General features: G+C 37.1%; 1 protein-coding gene across 18 annotated transcripts in view; it reads right to left on the bottom strand.

Annotated features, from left to right (window-relative positions):
* NKTR (natural killer cell triggering receptor) overlaps positions 1-18443 on the bottom strand; it is a 40571-nt gene that overhangs the window by 3982 nt on the left and 18146 nt on the right. For 7 of the 18 annotated variants that reach the window (XR_014064706.1, XR_014064701.1, XR_014064703.1 and 4 more), the window contains 8 exons: positions 16897-16924; positions 13962-13991; positions 13359-13504; positions 12195-12417; positions 11605-11760; positions 8890-8977; positions 8259-8404; positions 4730-6571 (listed from right to left, as the gene is read on the bottom strand). Coding sequence is in view for 9 of the 18 variants with exons in the window: in XM_081527662.1 (XP_081383788.1) it covers positions 242-346; positions 793-849; positions 1239-1334; positions 3689-6571; positions 8259-8404; positions 8890-8977; positions 11605-11760; positions 12195-12417; positions 13359-13504; positions 13962-13991; positions 16897-16920 (3954 nt within the window). In the remaining 9 variants the exon portion in view is untranslated. Of the gene's footprint in view, positions 1-241; positions 347-792; positions 850-1238; positions 1335-3688; positions 6572-8258; positions 8405-8889; positions 8978-11604; positions 11761-12190; positions 12418-13358; positions 13505-13961; positions 13992-16896; positions 16925-18443 lie in introns of those variants that run through there. The other 11 variants (XM_081527662.1, XM_081527661.1, XM_081527665.1 and 8 more) reach the window with 8 other exon arrangements.

Here is an 18443-nt window from a genome sequence, read left to right as displayed (position 1 = left end):
ATATTTGTCCAAGGATATGTGAATATTTAAAAACCCACTTTAGATTCAAACATTAACCACAACCAATAAACAACTCTTAACACAAAGCCCACTTTCAGTAACAGCCTTTGGACTGATGAAATTCAAGAAGAGGAAGAATCTCTGTCCTTAGAAGATGATGCTTTCTCTTCTATAGCAGTCTATCGCCCCACACCCCAAGTGCCCGCAGTAACTTACAGTGCTTGAAAAAACAGAGACCCACCTGGATCGCCTATTGTAGCTTCTGCCTCGGTGATAACTGTCACTCCTCTGGCTTCTACTTCGGCTCCGACTCCTGCTATAGTAGCTATCATAAGTGTAGGACCTGCTTTAACAGCAATAACAAACACTAAATTTTCCCATTCAAATATTCATATATTCCTATTTCTTTTTAGGTTCTTAAGTGTCCTCACAGAACACCAGCATTATATGACAGAATGAAGACATATGTGCATAACACGTACTGAAAACATTTAATAACTGTCCCAAATCAGACTTACCATATTAAACAGAAAAACGTTAATTTCTTTTCTGCATTGAAAAATATCACAAAGTTGACACTGAGTTAGTTCAACTGAATCTGGTGCATCTTATTGGCAATTATAGTCAAAAAACCCCTCCCATTACAATTTGACATCAACTATCGCTTTTGACACTAGAACAAAATGGGTCAACATATAAAAACTGTTTAAAAAATCAAAGACATGTTTTCCCATGAAATACAACATCTTTAAAAAGGGAATTAAGGGGTGGTTTCCCAGTCCCTGTCCATACCTGGACCGACTGTGGGGATCATAGGAGCTGCTCCTGGATCTGCTCCGGCTGGACGTCCTAAGAGTAACCACATGAGGGACCATAATTTGTGGATCAGGACAGGCTACATAAAAATCTACGCATTTATTTACCCATTAAGGAGAAAACACAATGAAATCCAGCAGCTATATTTATTTCATTTTTCATATTAAAAGCATACTGGAATTTTTTTTTTTTTAAAGCCTGTTGGGTTTCACAGGAAAGGTTTTAAGTTTTACACAAATTCTTCTATGAGGTGCACATAAAGAAACTCACTGGGGAAGAACTGGGTGGGGAAGGGGAAGACACAGGTGGGACACTGGTTTGGTATTGAGCAGCGACAAGACCCTTTTCAACAGCTACTCCACTCTGCCCGTGCAGGGAGACAGATGGGAAACCACATCGCAGGGTGGGATTCACGAGCTCACCTATGACTTTTGTAACTGCGGTAGGAACTGCTCCGGCTCCTTGTGCGGCCTCTGCTGTACCACCCTCTGCTCCGACTTCTAGAGTAGCTTCTTGATCTACAGTTAAGAGTGGAAAAAATATAATTATATTAACTCATTGTGTGTTAAGATTAATTACTAGTAGGGCAGGAGTGGGAAAACCCAATAGAGGAAAGGTCTTTGGAAAGGTCTCTCATAAACTCCTCACAGCAGGTACGACAAGAGATGGCTAATGAGAGTTTAAACTGAACAGAATGAAATAAAAAACAGAAAAGGCTGATACAAGTATGTTCATAGGAGCCGTTTCTGTAATACCAGCAAGAGGAAACAATCCAAATCTTCATTAAAAGCAGAATGGGTTTAAAAAAAATTAACACAGATACATACTGAAATATCCTAAAAGTAGGAAAATTAACTACGTTTACATGTATCAATACAGTTAAATCTTGGGAACATAATGTTGAGTGAAAAAGGCGAATGTAGAACATCTATACATATTAAAAAGGATTCTATTTGAAAACAACAAAAAACATTATAGATAGATAGAAACACTTATAGAAAAACAACAAAGAAAAACAAGAAAATTATAATAGAAGTTTAGAATAATATTTAACTCTCGGAGAGAAGAGAGAAAGTAGTGTAGCTTCAGGTTGGGCTCTATTATGTCAAAGTTCTATTTTTTGAGATAGAAAATTGTTTTCTATACCTTAATCATTTGTAGGTTTTATACCTTAATCATTAAAAAATTTATACCTATTTAATATTTAATAAAACAAACAAGAAACTTAATGCAATTTTGCCCTCACCCTGCATTCATTTCGCTTCCCACCCTTTTCCCCCTAGTTTGTACCTGTCATTCAGGATCAGAACAATACCCCTGTGTATATGCTACTTACGTAATATCTTCACAGGTTGTAGTTAGTATATACTTATGTTCTGGAAGACAGGTGCAGTTTATTTGCAAAGACATTCTGTTCTCATAAGATTCTAGTCATTTACTCAAACAATTATAGGGTAACTCGGTGAGGTGACTGAAAGATGAGTAGCAAATAGTCCTTGACTCCAATGAGTTCACAGGCCAGAAGGGGAGTCAGGCCCGGGTAGGTAACCGAAATAGGGAGGCACAGTTTAGCTATCTCAAGTCTACCACCTGTGAGCTGCTCAACTTAAGAGCAAAATTCTCAGCATTTCTGAAATGAAATACTACCCACTCCAAAGGCAGGGGTAGGAAGGAAGATGACAGTGACCAGAATCACCAACAGCTTCAGAGGTGAATGGTAGGTAGACAATGAGCAGACAGTAGACTGGAGAAGCTCAACAGGCACCTGCATCTAGACCATGAACCCAGAGAGAAAAGGCCAGAATTCACCAGCTCTCTGGGGCTTGCTGTGAATCAGAGCAGGAGGAAGAAGAGAAGTCCACACTCAAGCATGAGGGGGGATGTCCACATTCAAGCAAGTCCAAGGGATGAGGAGAGCCAACAGAGGGATTCCAGAAGGACTGAAAACGTGCCCTGGGACTGGCCATGCAGAAGTACCTGAAAATCTTAAGTCAGCTGAGTGAGATGAGGGGAGGGAAGGCATAGACTATAAACTGCAAGCAACTGAAGAGTAAATGGGAGATGGTTATTTTAGATGGTAAATGTTGGTTCCTATTTTTAAAGAAATCTGGGTAAGGGAAAAAAACGACTGATAAAAAAATAGAAGAAAAAAGTTAAAGATTCTTAGTCTATCTTAAGTTAAAGTGATGAAAAGCAAGCACAAAATAATAAAGGATATGAGTAAGAGGCAGTGAGGTAAAACCATGAAAAGTTTACAAGAAAAGAATACAAATTAGTTATTAACTTCATACCACCATCACCAATTTTTTCAGTTGTAAAAATGTTCCTTCTCTGCATTATTCAGCCTATGTCAATGACAAAAGTTAGCTGTAACTTGAACCAAAAATCAATCGATCAATCAAAAGATGATCATTTTTTACCATTTCCTGCCCCCTGAATAAAGATCAACTAGATGCATGTCTTGGGGGAGCGAACTTTGCCTCTCTGGCCCTCACCTTCCACTTGTATAAACTGGAGGGTTAAATTACTGATTTCTAAATCCTACATATTCCTTAAATCAAGATTCCCTTCTAAGGCATGACTGATAGCATAGAGTGGGCTCACACCTTTAAAGATGGAGACCCTGTCCCCTATGATGGCAACGCATTGCAAATACCAGGGAGCTTTAACTGATAGCAATAGTTTTTTACCCTGAACCCAAACTTCTTCCCCTGAAATCTCTACTCCCTGTGTCTTCAATAGCACAAGCCTTCTCCTTATTTCCTCCCAGATATTTGGAAATAGTGGTCTTGTCCATAACTCTGATGTTCTTCCAAACAAAATGGTAACGGACTCTGCTTGGGAGACAAAAAGGAAAGAGAGTGACACTCACCGATAAGATGATGTGGAACTTCTCGATCGACTTCTTGAGTGACTATAGGAGACAGACCTTGTTCTGTGTCTTGATTTGGTCTCAGACTTACTTCTAGATCTACTTGGACTCCTGGACTGGCTATCACCATCTCGACTAGGTGTCTGCTCATCACTTGAACTCTCCTGATTTCTTGGCCTCCGGTTTAAGCGTGCCGTCTTTCTTACTTCATCAAAGAGAGACCCAGGCCGAACTTTATTTTTGCTTTTAATTTCTATTCTCAAACCCTGTGGTTTCATTTCAGGCACAGCAGTCAATGCCTTAACGTCCGTAGCACTGGATGTGGTAGCAGATGGTGCTGCAAGGTTCCCCACACCTTGCAGGGGCTTCCATTTATTATCCATGAGGCTGGTCTGGCTTTTCTCAGCTACCTCTTTCTTTATGGTGCTTTCTACGGCACTGGCCAAGCTGGCAGAGCCACTGTCCTGTTTTCCCATCTCACCGACCATTTTGATTTCTGACATGCTGCTTTCCTGTTTTCTCAACTCTGCCTCAGAATACTCTGCTGGAATATCCTGCTTTAGAACAATGCTTATATCCGGGGTATCAAGCCTTGAATTTCCTAGAGGGGAAGCCCCCTCGGCCTTTGCTGGGGAGCTCCGATCAGGAGTGCAAATCTCCATGTTGTCATCTGCTTGAAGCATATCCTCCGCTCCGCTTGGGATGCTCTCTTCAATATGCTGAATGTTTGGGGCAGAACTGACTGCATTTTCATCAGTGTTTACAGTTACAGGAGAAATGCTTAGTTTAACATCATCTTTAGTAGGCTGATCAATATCTGATGAAACTGTTGTGCTATGTTTACCTGAAAGGCTGCTGTCTTCACAGGGCTTCTCAGTTTGGGGAATATTTTCTTTTATGGTTTCACTGTTTTCAGAACCTTGTTTTTTCTCTTTTGCCTCCTGAGTAACTTGCTTTTCATGAATCTCATCCTCCTCCTCTTCACCAAATTCTAGTGGAGGCTGCCAGTGAAATGCTTGTTTTCGTTTTGGAGTCTTGTGCTTTTTATCTTTTTTCCCTTTTAATTTCTCTTTTGCTTTTTTGGTGTGCTCCCTTTGAATATTCTCCTTTGAGCTGTGTTTATGCTTGCGTGGCTTTCCTCTAGTGTTTTCTGAATTGGAATAGAATCCCTCAGAATCAGAGGTTGAGGAGCGCTGTTTGCTTGATTTCCAGGCACTGTTACCATCAGGCAGTGAAGGATTTGCTGAAGACTTGGTTGTGGGTTTGGCTTTGATGTGAATTTCACCAGATTCTGACTCAGAATCCGAACTGGCCTCACCTTCCTCCTTATCAGAAGATGGCCGGGAACTATTTTTATTGTTTTTAGTTACATCTCGTTCAGAATTTGACTCAGAGTCCCATTTACTCCCAGCATAATTCTTCCTTTTAGGCTTACTGCTATTTCTAAAGTGATCAGAAAGATTTTCTTTCAAAGTTCTTTTTTTTGAACGAGAGCATTCCTGTTCAGGCTTAGATTTCTCCCCATCTCTGTTTCTCTCTTGTTTATTATTCACCTCCATTTGGACTTGCTTCTCTTGGGCTGACTGCGTAACCTGAACACTTGACTGTTCACTGTCTGAAGAGTAATCTAAAGATGATCTGCTTTCACTGTACTTTCTATGACATGAAGACTTGTCTCTGCCTTTGACATATCTGTTATGAAGTGCTTTTTCAGAGCTGCTGCTGTGCCTTCTATTTGAGGTGTAACTTTTTTTCCCACTGGATCTAAATTTCCTCTTGGCTCGTCTTCCATCATCACTGCTAACAGAAGAGTATGAAGATGATCTACTACATCGTGAATGGTCACTGTATTTATTTCGTGAATGAGATCTAGATGAGGGAGACCTAGACCGTGAATGTGAACTAGCTAAACTTAGAGACCTTGTGTATGATCTGGAATAAGATCTACTCCTAGATGATCTGCTCCTTGACCTTGGTGAACTTTCTGAACTTCTATCACTGTATTTTGAATAAGCACTACGATCACTTCCTGAATTTTTTTCTCTTTTACGGTATGACGATGAACCACCAGTCTCTTTAATATTTGCTAAACTGTAAGTGCTTTGGATGGGCAGCAAATGGGTTGTTTTAGCTTTCATTTCCTGGATTCGTTCGTAAGAGGGCTTCCAGGGCTTCTGCCCAGGCTTCCACCTTGAAGGAGGGGGGCTGTCACTCAGTGGTATAACAGGAATATTTTCTGCCACCACTGGTTGTACTACAACACTTTCATTTTGTGTCACTGTTGCTCTTAAAGGTTCTGTTTTAACAGGTATATTTTCACTTAACTGAGAGGCTGTTGTTCTTGGTGATTTTGATGCTGTTCTTTGGTGCCCCAAATTAGAACTAGATCTAGACTTTGATCTACTTCGAGAATGTGATGAAGATTTTGATGCAGTCCTTGATCTTGAACTTCCTCTAGAATAAGACTGTGAGAGAGATTTTGATCTGTATGAGTCTCTGCTGGAATGGGTTGAAGAGCTCTGGTCATCCTTATCAGATTTAGACCAATCCCTCTTGGACGAGTGATGAGATGACGACGAGGAAGAATGAGATCTCCTTTCTCTATCACATGAGGATTTCACTCGTCGGGTTGAAGATTTTAAGGATTCTATGTCAGACGGTACAATAATCCTCCTCTTCTTAGTCTGTTTGTGCCTTCTGCAATGTTTCTGCTTTTTAGCTTTCTTTTTATGCTTAACCTTTTTCTCTTTTCTGCGTTTTTTATGGTGACCATCAGAGTGTCTTGCTGTACTCAGATCTGAATAATATCCATTATAGGACCACGATCGGGATCTCTGGGACAAGCTCCTTTCATCCCATCGGCTTGAACAGGGGTCACTTAATCTATAAAAAAGACATAATATGCAGGCAGTTATTTACAAGCATGTTTTCTATGCTTTAAAATTAAAACACATTTGTTGTCAATACTAGGCATCAACAAAAGCCTAGTTAACAACCAAGTACTAACTCTATCAATGCTTTAAGCACATGTAGGAAGGATAAAGCAAATAGTTGATAGGCCTGGTCCTGATTTCAAAGAAACAACTATTAACAGATTCATTTACAAAAGGATTTTTCCAGAGTCAAATCAGGAATTTTCAAATTTGATAGGGAAATAGTTTTGAAAAGCAAACCAACTAATTACAAAAGCACTGCTGACCTACCAAATTCCTGGCTTTGATCTGCTCAATAATGCTCTGCCTCCAGGAATAATTTCTGAGGGAGTCACATCAAATTCCCAAACAATTTGCTGATTCTCTGTAGATACAGGATAACTGCCCAAACTTTAAGAGAAGCCTCCTTTTTTTTTTTTTTGGCTGCATGGCTTGTGAGATCTTAGTTCCCTGACCAGGGATGGAACCTGGGACCTGGCAGTGAAAGCTCCAAGTCCTAATCACTTGATCACCAGGGAATTCCTGACAAGCCTTTCTTTCCTTTTTAAAAAAATAATCTTATTTATTTTTGGCTGTGCGGGGTCTTCATTGTTGCGTGTGCTTTCTCTAGTTGTGGTGAGTGGGGGCTACTCTCTAGTTGCGGTGCGTGGGCTTCTCATTGTGGTGGCTTTTCTTGCACAGGCTCTAGGGCACGTGGGTTTAAGTAGTTGCGGCTCCCAGGCACAGACTCAACAACTATGGCACACAGGCTTAGTTGTTCCAAGACGTGTAAGATCTTCCCAGATCAGGGATTGAACCCGTATCTCCTACACTGGCAGGAGGATTCTTTACCGCTGAGCTACCAGGGAGGCCTGCCTCTTCTTAAGAAACTAGCATGACTATTGTTTTATCTCAGGATCATAGAGGTAATCAGTGACTTTCCCTTAAGGTTTTAGTTAAACTATTTAGTACAGAAACTGGCGGAAAAGTACACGAAAACTAAGATGCAGGCTTTACAATATCAGTGCTAATGTCAGGGCTCAAAACTGTTCTCAGTGCTACCATATCTATACCACTTGCACACAGCAGATCACACAACCTGTCCTCCCTCTTTTAACTCTGACCCATTCCGCTGGATGGCCACAGAGAAAGAGAATTCTACACAGGGTCCCATTGGTATATTTTGCACTAGCTATTCTGGGGCCAGCCCCACTTCTAAAATAGATATTCCACTGTGGAGTGTCACTAAAGACAAGAGATGGATACACTTCTGAAGAAGCAACAGTCCCTAAAGTCAGAAGTTAACACACACAGTGGCTTCAAATTTTCTTATCTACCCATTAGTGACTACAAAAAAAAAGGCTATGGAAGAATCTGCTATGTAATTTTTTAAAATAAAGTCCTGATTATTGCTAAAATTAAATAAGAAATCTTTAAGAAATTCAGTAGGGTTATGGTCTTGTGAGAGAAAATAGAATTTTGATTTAAAAGTATCCAAAGCCAATCAGCCCTCCTTCCATTTCATTAAGCATTCCCAAATGTATTCTCTGGTCACAATCTAATTTTAAACATAAATCTTTAAGTGAAAAATCTAGAAGTATGTCTCTATCCCCGTAAGACTTAAAATATAGCAGAGATAGGATTGTACTTATACTTACTTATCTCCTTTACTCCATTTTTCTCCACTAGGTGGTCTATATGCTCTTAATCTCTGCATTTCTTCTTTCCAGTGAGGAGGAGTTTCACTGCTATCATCATCATCTGATTCAGAACAGGATCTTGATCTTGGAGGTGTGTGATAGCGCTTTAAAAACAAAGTTAGGAATAACTATTTAAAAAATACTTCCCAACTGTAACCTGCTATAGGACAGGTAAGTATACGGCTCAATCTTGGACGCCATTCAAATGCAATAATGACTGAAGTACCATAAGGATGGTATGAAGTTAAATCAAACTAAAAGAAATAGGGAAGGCAGATATTCACCTCTAATCACACATAAACTTTTCCTTAGAAGTCCTAATGGTTGTACTCATTAGCTTATTCAACATACTAAGATTTCTGAACATACTATTTCACATTCATTTCAATATTTAAACCCATTCAAACATAGCAGTAAACACTGATCTAACAGCAGTGCCTTCACATAACTACATATTAAGAGAATACAACTAGCTCCCTGGACAAACTTTGGACTATACCGAAGATTAAAGCTAGGATTTGCCTACAGGTAAAAACATTTTACTGCTCAGGTAACTTATTTGAAAAAAATTAAGTTTTAACACACATACAATTGTGCCCCTTCCTTTAATCTTCCGTCCAGACTTTGACACAGATGGTTTTTGGTCACTTACAATGGGTGTAACATCAGGAATTTTCCTGAAAAAGAAGAGTGAAAATTAAAAATAAGCAAATGCTAGGCAGTTTTCTCAGTGTGTAAAGGCAGAATTCATGCTCCTTTAATACAAAAACAGTTCATTTAGATCCAACACTTTTGTAGAATGAGGCACTATACATGACCTAATTTTCTAAGCAAATCCTCTGTTATTTTTTAAATCTTTATCGGACTACAGATGACTTACAATGTTTTGCTCGTTTCAGGTGTACAGCAAAGTGAATCAGTTATTTATATACACATATATCCACTCTTTTTTGAAATTCTTTTCCCAGATAGGCCATTACAGAGAATATTGAGTGGAGTTTCCTGTGCTATATAGTAGGTTCTCATCAAACAAATCCTTTAAATAAATCTTAACAGATACCATTAAAGGCATTATTAGTTCATTTAATTCTCATAACAATACCATGAGGTAGGTACTATTATCAACTCCTTTTTAAAGATAAAGAATTTTAATATTACAGTTAAGAATGTTGTCCAACATCACATAGAGAAATGAAACATGACTTTTACAACCATGATATAACAGGGTTTTCCCAGCCAGGAATCTGGCTCCAGATAAACATACAATGCCACTATAAGAAAACCTTAACTAAAAAGTACATTATAGTTTTTTAGGTCATTTCATATTCATGATATCATTTGATTCTCACAATGAAAGAAGCAGGTACTCTTGGTAGACAACTGTTTACCTCATTTTCCTCATGAAGAACAAATCACTGAACCAAATGACCTGCCTCTAAGTGTTCAGCATGAATTAATGTTCATCTGGGAATCTGTTAGATGCTGATCCAACATTGCCACTCTCCACCTCCTCCCCCACAAATTCCGATTTACTCTGCTGTATGGCCCAGAAACTGGTATTTTTAAAAGCTTGCTAAATTACACTGAAGTGCAGCTGACGATGAGAACAAATGAATTAGAGCAAGTGTAGAACCCAGCTTCTGCTAAACAAAGTATAAGTGATAATGAGCTTAACTGCTGGCAAATTCAGTAAGATGGCAAGCTCTCTAAAGCTGACAGTCCCTGTTTCTTATCCTCTCATATTGCGTACCTTGCATTCTTAGCACATTAATTTTAGCTCCCAAGTGACTGATCAAATCTCAAGCATTCTAATGAAATAGATCAACTTGCTATCTTTGTTATGACACAACTACCTACCAATTATAATTTAAAATAATTCTGCAGGATATAACTTCCAAAGACATTATGTAACCAAAGAGGAGTGATGACTAAATAAACTTACCAATGATATTCAACCATAAATACAAGACAGAGGTATAAACTACTTTAAAAAAAATAACAGATAACAGGGGTCAGCAAACTTTTTCTTACAAGTCCAAGAGAAAGTATTTTAGGATTTCTAGGCCAAGAAGAAAATTAAAGATGATTATGTAACAACAAGAAAACAAGTTTTCACAAATGTTTTATCAATGAAATTTGAAATATAATACACTGTGATGTGCGGTGCACTGAACAGCATATATAGCAATGACAGCACCACATACAAACTCTCTGCAACTCCTCAATCCTGCTGCTGTAGCATAAAAACAGCCCAAGATAACAGTGAACAAATGGATATGGCTGTGTTCCAGTAAAACTTTATGGACACCGAAATTTGAATTTCATATAACTTTTACATATCACAAAATATTATTCTTCTTTTGATTTTTTCCACAAACATTTAAAAACATAAAAATCACATTTAGCTCATGGGCTGCACAAAACCAGACAACAGGCTGAATTTAGCCCACGGAGGACTGTAGTTTGCCAACCACTACTAGATTACACTGAAATTAACCTTTCAAGTTTCCTACTTTCTGTAAACTAGATGGATTTGATCAATGAATGGTGTTTTGTATTTTAAGAAAAAATAATCCCACTAAGATTTGTTCACAAGACAGAATTCTTAGAATTTTAAAATATCTAATGGTCTAAACAATAATCTTATATAGAGACTTAACTGTGAACAGGGACATCTCTATAACTTCTCAGACTTCAAAGTAATTCTTCACAGAAAACTTGCCAATTATACCAACCACTTTATGGTATTTTTAGTCATACAACATTTCTCTTAACAATTCTAAACTTGAGTACAACACACAAAATACATTAATTACTATTTTTTGAGACCAAATCTAAAGCTACATTTTAGCTTTTCCAATACAGAGGAGTTATCACTGAGTAAGTTAACAACAGTAACATATGGTACTAAATTATATCCCCAGTCACCATGCAATAATTTTGCACTACTAATTGGAGTATGTTTTAAAACATGATTGGACCCAAAGAGTTCAACTAACCCTCTGTTCTGGTAACCAAAATCTCACCTCTAATGAAAGGCTAAGTAAATGAAGTTACTAATGAAATCTTCCCAGATCTCCACTAAGAACTCTCCCAGGTCAACTTGGCAAATTCCCTTTCTCTATTAGTAGAATATGAATTTTGAAAGGTAGGGTCCATGGCATTCATGAATCCAGTATCTCCCACAGTATATTTCAAAGTGCTTTGACTATGGGTCATGCTCAATAAATGAGTGTGGACCTGCAATGAGCTGCTAGGAATTATCAGTCAGAGAAACGAAAACATGTAGGTTAATCATCCTTACGGTTCAGGCTCCACTGTGACAAGAGGCATATCTCTTCTCAGTAAAAATCGGTTCTCGGGCACTGGAGGAATCTCTTCTGGGCGGACCACAGGCTTTTCCCTTTTAGCATTTGAATCAATAGATCTTTTTTCATTGGTATTACTCCTCTCAGAGTGACTTAGAAAGAACAAATCAAATCACCAATTAAAATGTGTATATCTAAATTTTTAATATTAAATAACAATATAGTAATTAACAGCAAGACTACTGATACCCTGCAAATCCCACTAAAAAGATTAACACAATTTTCATAGAACATATAAAACATGAGTGAGTTAAACAGTCACTACACTAAAATTCTGATATAAGAATTGCCACATGATCCTCTTTCTTTTAAGAGTTTTAGGGATTGTTTTCACCTACAAATGCATAAATCTTTGATATAAAACATCTGTGCTACCCTTAGATTTGTAAGATTTCAATATAAACTTCCTAAAATACTATCCTTTTCAACAATAGGTAACAAAGGTAAGTTTACAGAATCACACATACTCTTCCCATTCCAGGGTGTTTGTTTTTTAGGCAGGACTACCCTGGTGTCTCACACTTACCCTTTCGGGCTTATTACATGTTTATTCCTTGGCTCTTCTGAACTGCTTGCTTCCTTTCGTCTCTTTTTAGAATGTTTAACTTTCGGTCTCCTCTTATGTTTCCTTCTTCTGCTTCTCTCATGTTCAATTTCACTATCTGAGGATGATTCTGAAGAGGATGAAGAATTGGAAGAGGAATCCGAGACTTCTGAATGAGTTGGCTTCTTCCTTTTTTTCTCAAAAACTTTTAATAAATAGTAATAAAAGTATTAGTACTGGATTTCAGTGCCCACCTTTCACAGTAAGAAAAAAAATGATTACCAAGTATTATAAAACATGTTTTATATAAAGCAAACTAAAAATTTAAATAAACTTTTTTTTTCAAGTTGATAATAAAATTTGCTGGTGAGATTGTAAGGTAACAAAGCCCTCACAAAGTCTATATATTAGTTCAGTCAGATAAGAAAATAAGTACCTACATAATATAACAAATGATAAATGCTTAAAGAAGAGGGAGGAAAATACAGAGTAAAGGGAATAAGGCAAGTCGAGGTAATTTAAGCTAACATTTGAGCAGAGACCTGAAAGAAGCGAGGGACGGGGGTCATGCAGGTATCTGAACAAAGAGTATTCCAGATAGAAGGAACAGCTAGCACAAAGTCCCCAAGTGTCTGGCATGTTTGAGTCAAGATTAATACTGCTGGGAAGACAATGAATATGGAGAGATTAGAGAAACAGCAGAAAGCCAGAATCCCTTACAGACCACCATTAGTTTCGGTTGACAGAGAGGGAACCCTTGGAGAAGTTGGCTCTGGTTGCTGCTGAGGACTGCAAAGGGTCAAGTGTAAGTAAGAAGACCAGTTAGGAAGCTATCATTACTGAGAAAAGATTATACAGAAGCAATGACAGAGGCAAAGTGAACAGTGGTGAGGCTATTGGAATAACCCAGGTAAAAGATATTTGGGTTGGACCGAGTTGACAACAAGGGAAGTAAAAAGAAAAGGTCAGAGTTGAAAAGATTCCTGATGGATTGGATACAGGGTATGATATGGAGGCATCAGAGCTATTGGTATATTACTCTTAGGAGTTTCTTCCACTACTGAAATCTAGGAGGTATCTTTAAGTTATAGTTTTCAACAAGTGTTACCTGTATCCTAGCTCCCTCTACCCTCAAAACACTCTTACCGTCTTTTGTTGACTTTGTGGCAAGCACCCCGCAGTCAATAACTCGTACATCTGCATAAGGTCTACTTGCAGCATCAGTTTTCAGATTTTCAATCTGTTCGATTACTTCAAAACCAGAAATAACTAGTCCAAACACAACATGCACCCTGTCACAATACAAATTCAAGAAAAACTGGTTTGATGATAGTTAAGCCAAGAGCAGTAATCAAGACAATTGTTGTAAATGATATGTCCACAGACCTGAAAATAAAGTGTCTGATGTATGAAGCAACTAGAAGGAAATCAGAAGTTCTGCTTCATAAAAGGAAAAAAAGGAAACTGCTCAAACTGGGCCTTAGTTTTCAGCTTTTAAAACAATGATTCTTAACTATTTTACAGTAAAGAGTATAACAATCAGATTGCATGTGATACTGAGACACCATCCCTGAGCTCTTTAGTGACATGTGGTCTCAAGACTACTGCATCCTGTGATCCTTAGGGAGAGCATGGCTATGAGAGACTAACCCAGAGGTCAAGAGTGCCCCCTTGAGGGCTCACCATGGTCTACTCGGTTGGACTGGCCTCCAGCACACCTCCCCAAAATAATAAGAATGTGACTCTTACCCATCCAGGTGTGGAGCAGGTTTTGTGGTACTGTGCAACAAACATCAACACAAAGAAGATGGCAGAAACCCGGTGTTCAGGTGTAGAGAGCAGAAGGGTTTAAAAGCACAGCATGTAGAGAACAAGAGGTAAAGATAAAAAGGGGAAAAAATTAAACATGATATACACCTAAACTTAATAAGCTTAAAAGCAGCAATAGTAGTCATTTTACTGATTTAAAAAACCCTCAAGATGACAATGCATTACAAACTTTTATCTCTCCAATATGAAGACTATATATGTATACATGTATGTGAAATAGGTTTGAAATATACAGCATAAATATACATTAAAATTAAAGTTACTCTCAAATCCGAAACAATGACAATAACAGAAACAAAAACAAACTCAAAACTTATCAAGATAATTAAACAAGAATAAAAAACATCTAGCTATTTGCTTATGGAAAGAAAAGTGTGATCAACACTTAACAAGTGCCCCACACACTTGAGTGCGTTTTTCTACTAGTTATTTTTCATACTGAGTTAGTCTGCATCTTTTAGGTAGGTAGCCGGAGGGAGGCCTCAGGAGCTGTTTTTAGAACTTCCTGCCCCTCTTACTTCACTTAAGTTGCCACTCAAAACAACTCAGAAAACACAATAGGGAGCAAATTTTCTATCTGCCAACACTTCTGACCACAAAGTAAGTAATTGTGGATAACATTACAGATACTTTACATTTCCATGGCCCAAAAAACATCCAACTGGTTGCTTTACAGTCACAAATTGGCAGATAGCCACTCTTGGGAAACCTATGGGGTATATTATGGTTAAGATATTTTGAACCCAAGCTGGTTTTCCCATAGCATCTTCACAGATCTTCAGACTACATGAATTACAGTGGAAAAAAATTCAAAAGTAGATAACTAGATTCTATCACAAACATCTTAGTTTATGAGAAAGAGAAATGGTATTTGAGAGAATGGTCACTGGATTATCAGACCATGTGAAACCAGTCAATTGTCCTAGAAGCTCTGATGTCAATTTTTATAATCATTTTAAGGAAATTCTAGGAAATATAAGTCAATAAAACATAATTTTAGCCTTCAATACTAAAAAACATTATTCTATCAGGAAATATAACACATATATTTACATTAAGAATTTTTAGTTCTGTAACAGTACTACAATTCAGCTTTAAAAAATTAAAATATCAACTCAAGAAGTGGCAGAATTTTAAAGGGAATCTTGAGTTTTAAGACCACTAGTTTCAAATTTTCCCTAGAAGATTGAGAAGTGGTAGTTTAAGCCAATGTAACCATAAAAACGAATAAAAACAGAAGAAAGAAGAAAAAGAAAATGGAGCAAACGGTGAGGCACTGATGCTTAAATCATGAAAGGAGCATCCAAAAACTATCCTGACAGTAACTTTAATACAGAAATGTGCTTCCCATAATTACACAACTTTACCAAGCACAGTAAAGACAGTAAAAATTAGGACATACGCTAGACAGTGATTCCACTGTATGAAAGATGGAAAGAGGTAAAAATTTTAAAGGTAAAAAATGTTCTATAATGTAAAGGATCAGTCTCAAACATGTAGCAGTGAAAACAATGTATTAATTAGATATATTTCTCTTTCTTGGGTCTTTCTCTCACAACTCTCAGATATTCTGGTATTGAGGAAAAGTCTACATATTTTCTTAAAACATACAGAATCCAACTCAGTTTGCACCCTGGTTAATAGAAGTGCTGTAAAAACCACCTTAAGGCAAATCTTTGGAACAAATAGTGTGACTGAAAATTTGAACTTACTGCAGTGATGCAGCAACATACTACTTGAAACTCAATTTGAGACTAGAACCTTTATGACAGATTCAAGTTTTGTTTTTAATTCAAGTGAGAACTGAACACAAACTCAATCCTTTAGTGCACTAGTGAAGAAAACAAATGAGGACAAGAGCAATTCTTTCAAGGATAAATTTCAGCTGGCCCCGGATGCCTAAACAGGTAGGAATAACTAAGTCTATTACTCGCATCTGCAATTCAGGATGCAGAAATATAAACTTACGATTTAATTGGGTTAGGCTATATAATAAGAATACTGGAAGTAGCTTAACAAAAAGAAGCCCTCTGGAGTTCTCAGCCCACATTCTAAGAGCAGAAATTCCAAGGTAAAGCAGGCTTACTGGAACTGGGCTGATGGGCAAGGGAAAAAAATGATATGCAATGATATGCTTGGTCCAAGCCCTTCAATTCTACTAAAATAGACAAAGAGACCTCACCCCACCAACTCTTGATGTTTCAAAACTATACAGCCGTAAGAACCAATGTAGTGATATATATGCCCAGTAAGTTAAGACCTTAAAGCCAGGGGCTATCATAAATATGTAAGTTTATACATGCTTATGAAAACACACCTAAAGGAGAAATAACCACAAGAACATTTCAAGTTAGAAAAGCTTCCAATATTTTCACATTTCCATTTTCTACTGTCACTCAGATACTGATTTTCCAGTTTCCCTCACCTCTGAATCTGCTTTAAAAATACATGCACAAGGGTTCATCTAAACCTCATAAATCCTAGAAACAGAAAAGTATGACTGATACTCCAGAAAAAATCTACATTTTTATTTTTTTACCATTATCAAAGCAGATTTTGGCCTTATACAGGAAGTAACAGTTCTGTACTGAAATGAGATATAAACCATTATATACGATATATCCCACTCCCCAAGATGCGTGGGAACTTGGTGGTAACAGGCCACTGAAATTAAAATTATACTTCCCAGGATTTACTATGAACAATAAAACACACTTATTTTACATGTACTGCTGCCACAGATCAAGCAGAAAGTTTTTTCTTAAAATGGTTCAACGCATATAACAATAGGATTAAAGAGATAAATAAAGGTAAAGAAAGAAAAAGAGAGAGCCTTAGAGTAATGAGACATTACCTTTGGAGCGCACGGTGTAACACTCTTTCTGTAAATTTTACACAAAAATGGCAAGAAATAAATTGTAATACACTTTTAAGACAAGACTGAATCTATCTTTTAATATCAATATAACTTTGAAATTAAATACTTTCAAGTTTTATGCAAAGCAAGAAAGCTTTTTAAAAAGGAGGGCTCTAAATTTTCTTTCACATAGGATATGTATGTAGAGATGAATTATGCTTAAGAGACGCATTGTGGTTGAAGTGGGAATCTGCTCAGGTCCCTAATATTTGTAACATCACAGTGTGAATAATAGTTAGAAACAAAACATTGTATTTTGTTTTACAAATCCTAGAAACTGGCTAAGTCAACTAACATCTTTCTCAAAAAGATAATAATGTATCTGGAGTACATACATAAATATAAAAATCTGAATGCCCAGGAGCAGTTACTAGAGGTACAAAACAAAATCTCAATGGAAAGAACTGAGTTAAGAGACTTCAAAACAAAATTCCAGAGAATATTTTTTACTAATTCACTTCAAATAATTAAGGAACCTTTCATGTTTCTGCATTTGAAAACTTTTTTGGCTACACATCACATCAGACTACTATACGTTATGAGTTAATGAGCAAATGTTTAGATTGCAGTTTCTGTTCACTGCCATCACACACACTCTTTTAGTTAAGTCACTGAAAATAATAATAATAAGGCAGCATACCTAGAATTTTAAGAATCTCCTCAAAGGATAAAAAGGCAAGAGAAATCAAAGTGTAAGAAAATGTATGCTGTCGAATCTTGGTTGGCTATAGTACTTTCTTTTCCTCTCAAATGTCTGATTTTCCCCATTATAAAAATTTTTTGTTCAATGAATATACACTGTTTGATCAATTTTAACTCAATTAAAATTTAAACATATCTATTACTATTCAGACCAAAACCCATATTATATACAGTGGACAAAATTCTTTACAGGGGTTTTGGACATACTAAATCTTGAAATATTTAAAAATGTTAAAAGGCATTGATACATGAATGACTGTCAAAAAAGAATATGTTTCAAATAATGTGGTGTTTCCAATGAATGTTATGAAAAAAAGTGACTCTATTTGTGAAGTAGTATGAGAGAAGGAAACAAAGAGAATCTATTTGTCTTAACCTTTAACATGCAATTTTCCCCTTCAACTCCTGAAACTGTCATGCCTGTAAGAGGCACCAAATTGCACAAAGTGACAAAGCTCATGTGAGGACAATGGAAACTAACCAGCCACCTTACAGCGCCCTACCTATCATTCCGGAAGTCACTAAAATAGAACAGCTTTAAAAAATTCAGCACCAAAATGAACATAATACACACCAAACACCACAAGATACAGAATTCCGTCCACGCTGCTAACACAAATGCCACACAAACACTAAGTAATATTCGACTGGATGTCAGGGATGACACTTGATATCCAGAGAATATGGATTATGGTTAAATGTCATGAAATCTGTTCATGAAAAATCTTGAAATTAACATATGAAGGTACTGTTGCTAAAAATGTAAGGGAAAAAAAGGCAGA

The sequence above is a fragment of the Giraffa tippelskirchi genome, chromosome 9 (assembly GCF_054371585.1).
Source record: "Giraffa tippelskirchi isolate mGirTip1 chromosome 9, T2T-mGirTip1v1.2.pri, whole genome shotgun sequence".
Taxonomy (NCBI): Eukaryota; Metazoa; Chordata; class Mammalia; order Artiodactyla; family Giraffidae; genus Giraffa; species Giraffa tippelskirchi.
This window is presented reverse-complemented; position numbering and strand designations above follow the sequence as displayed.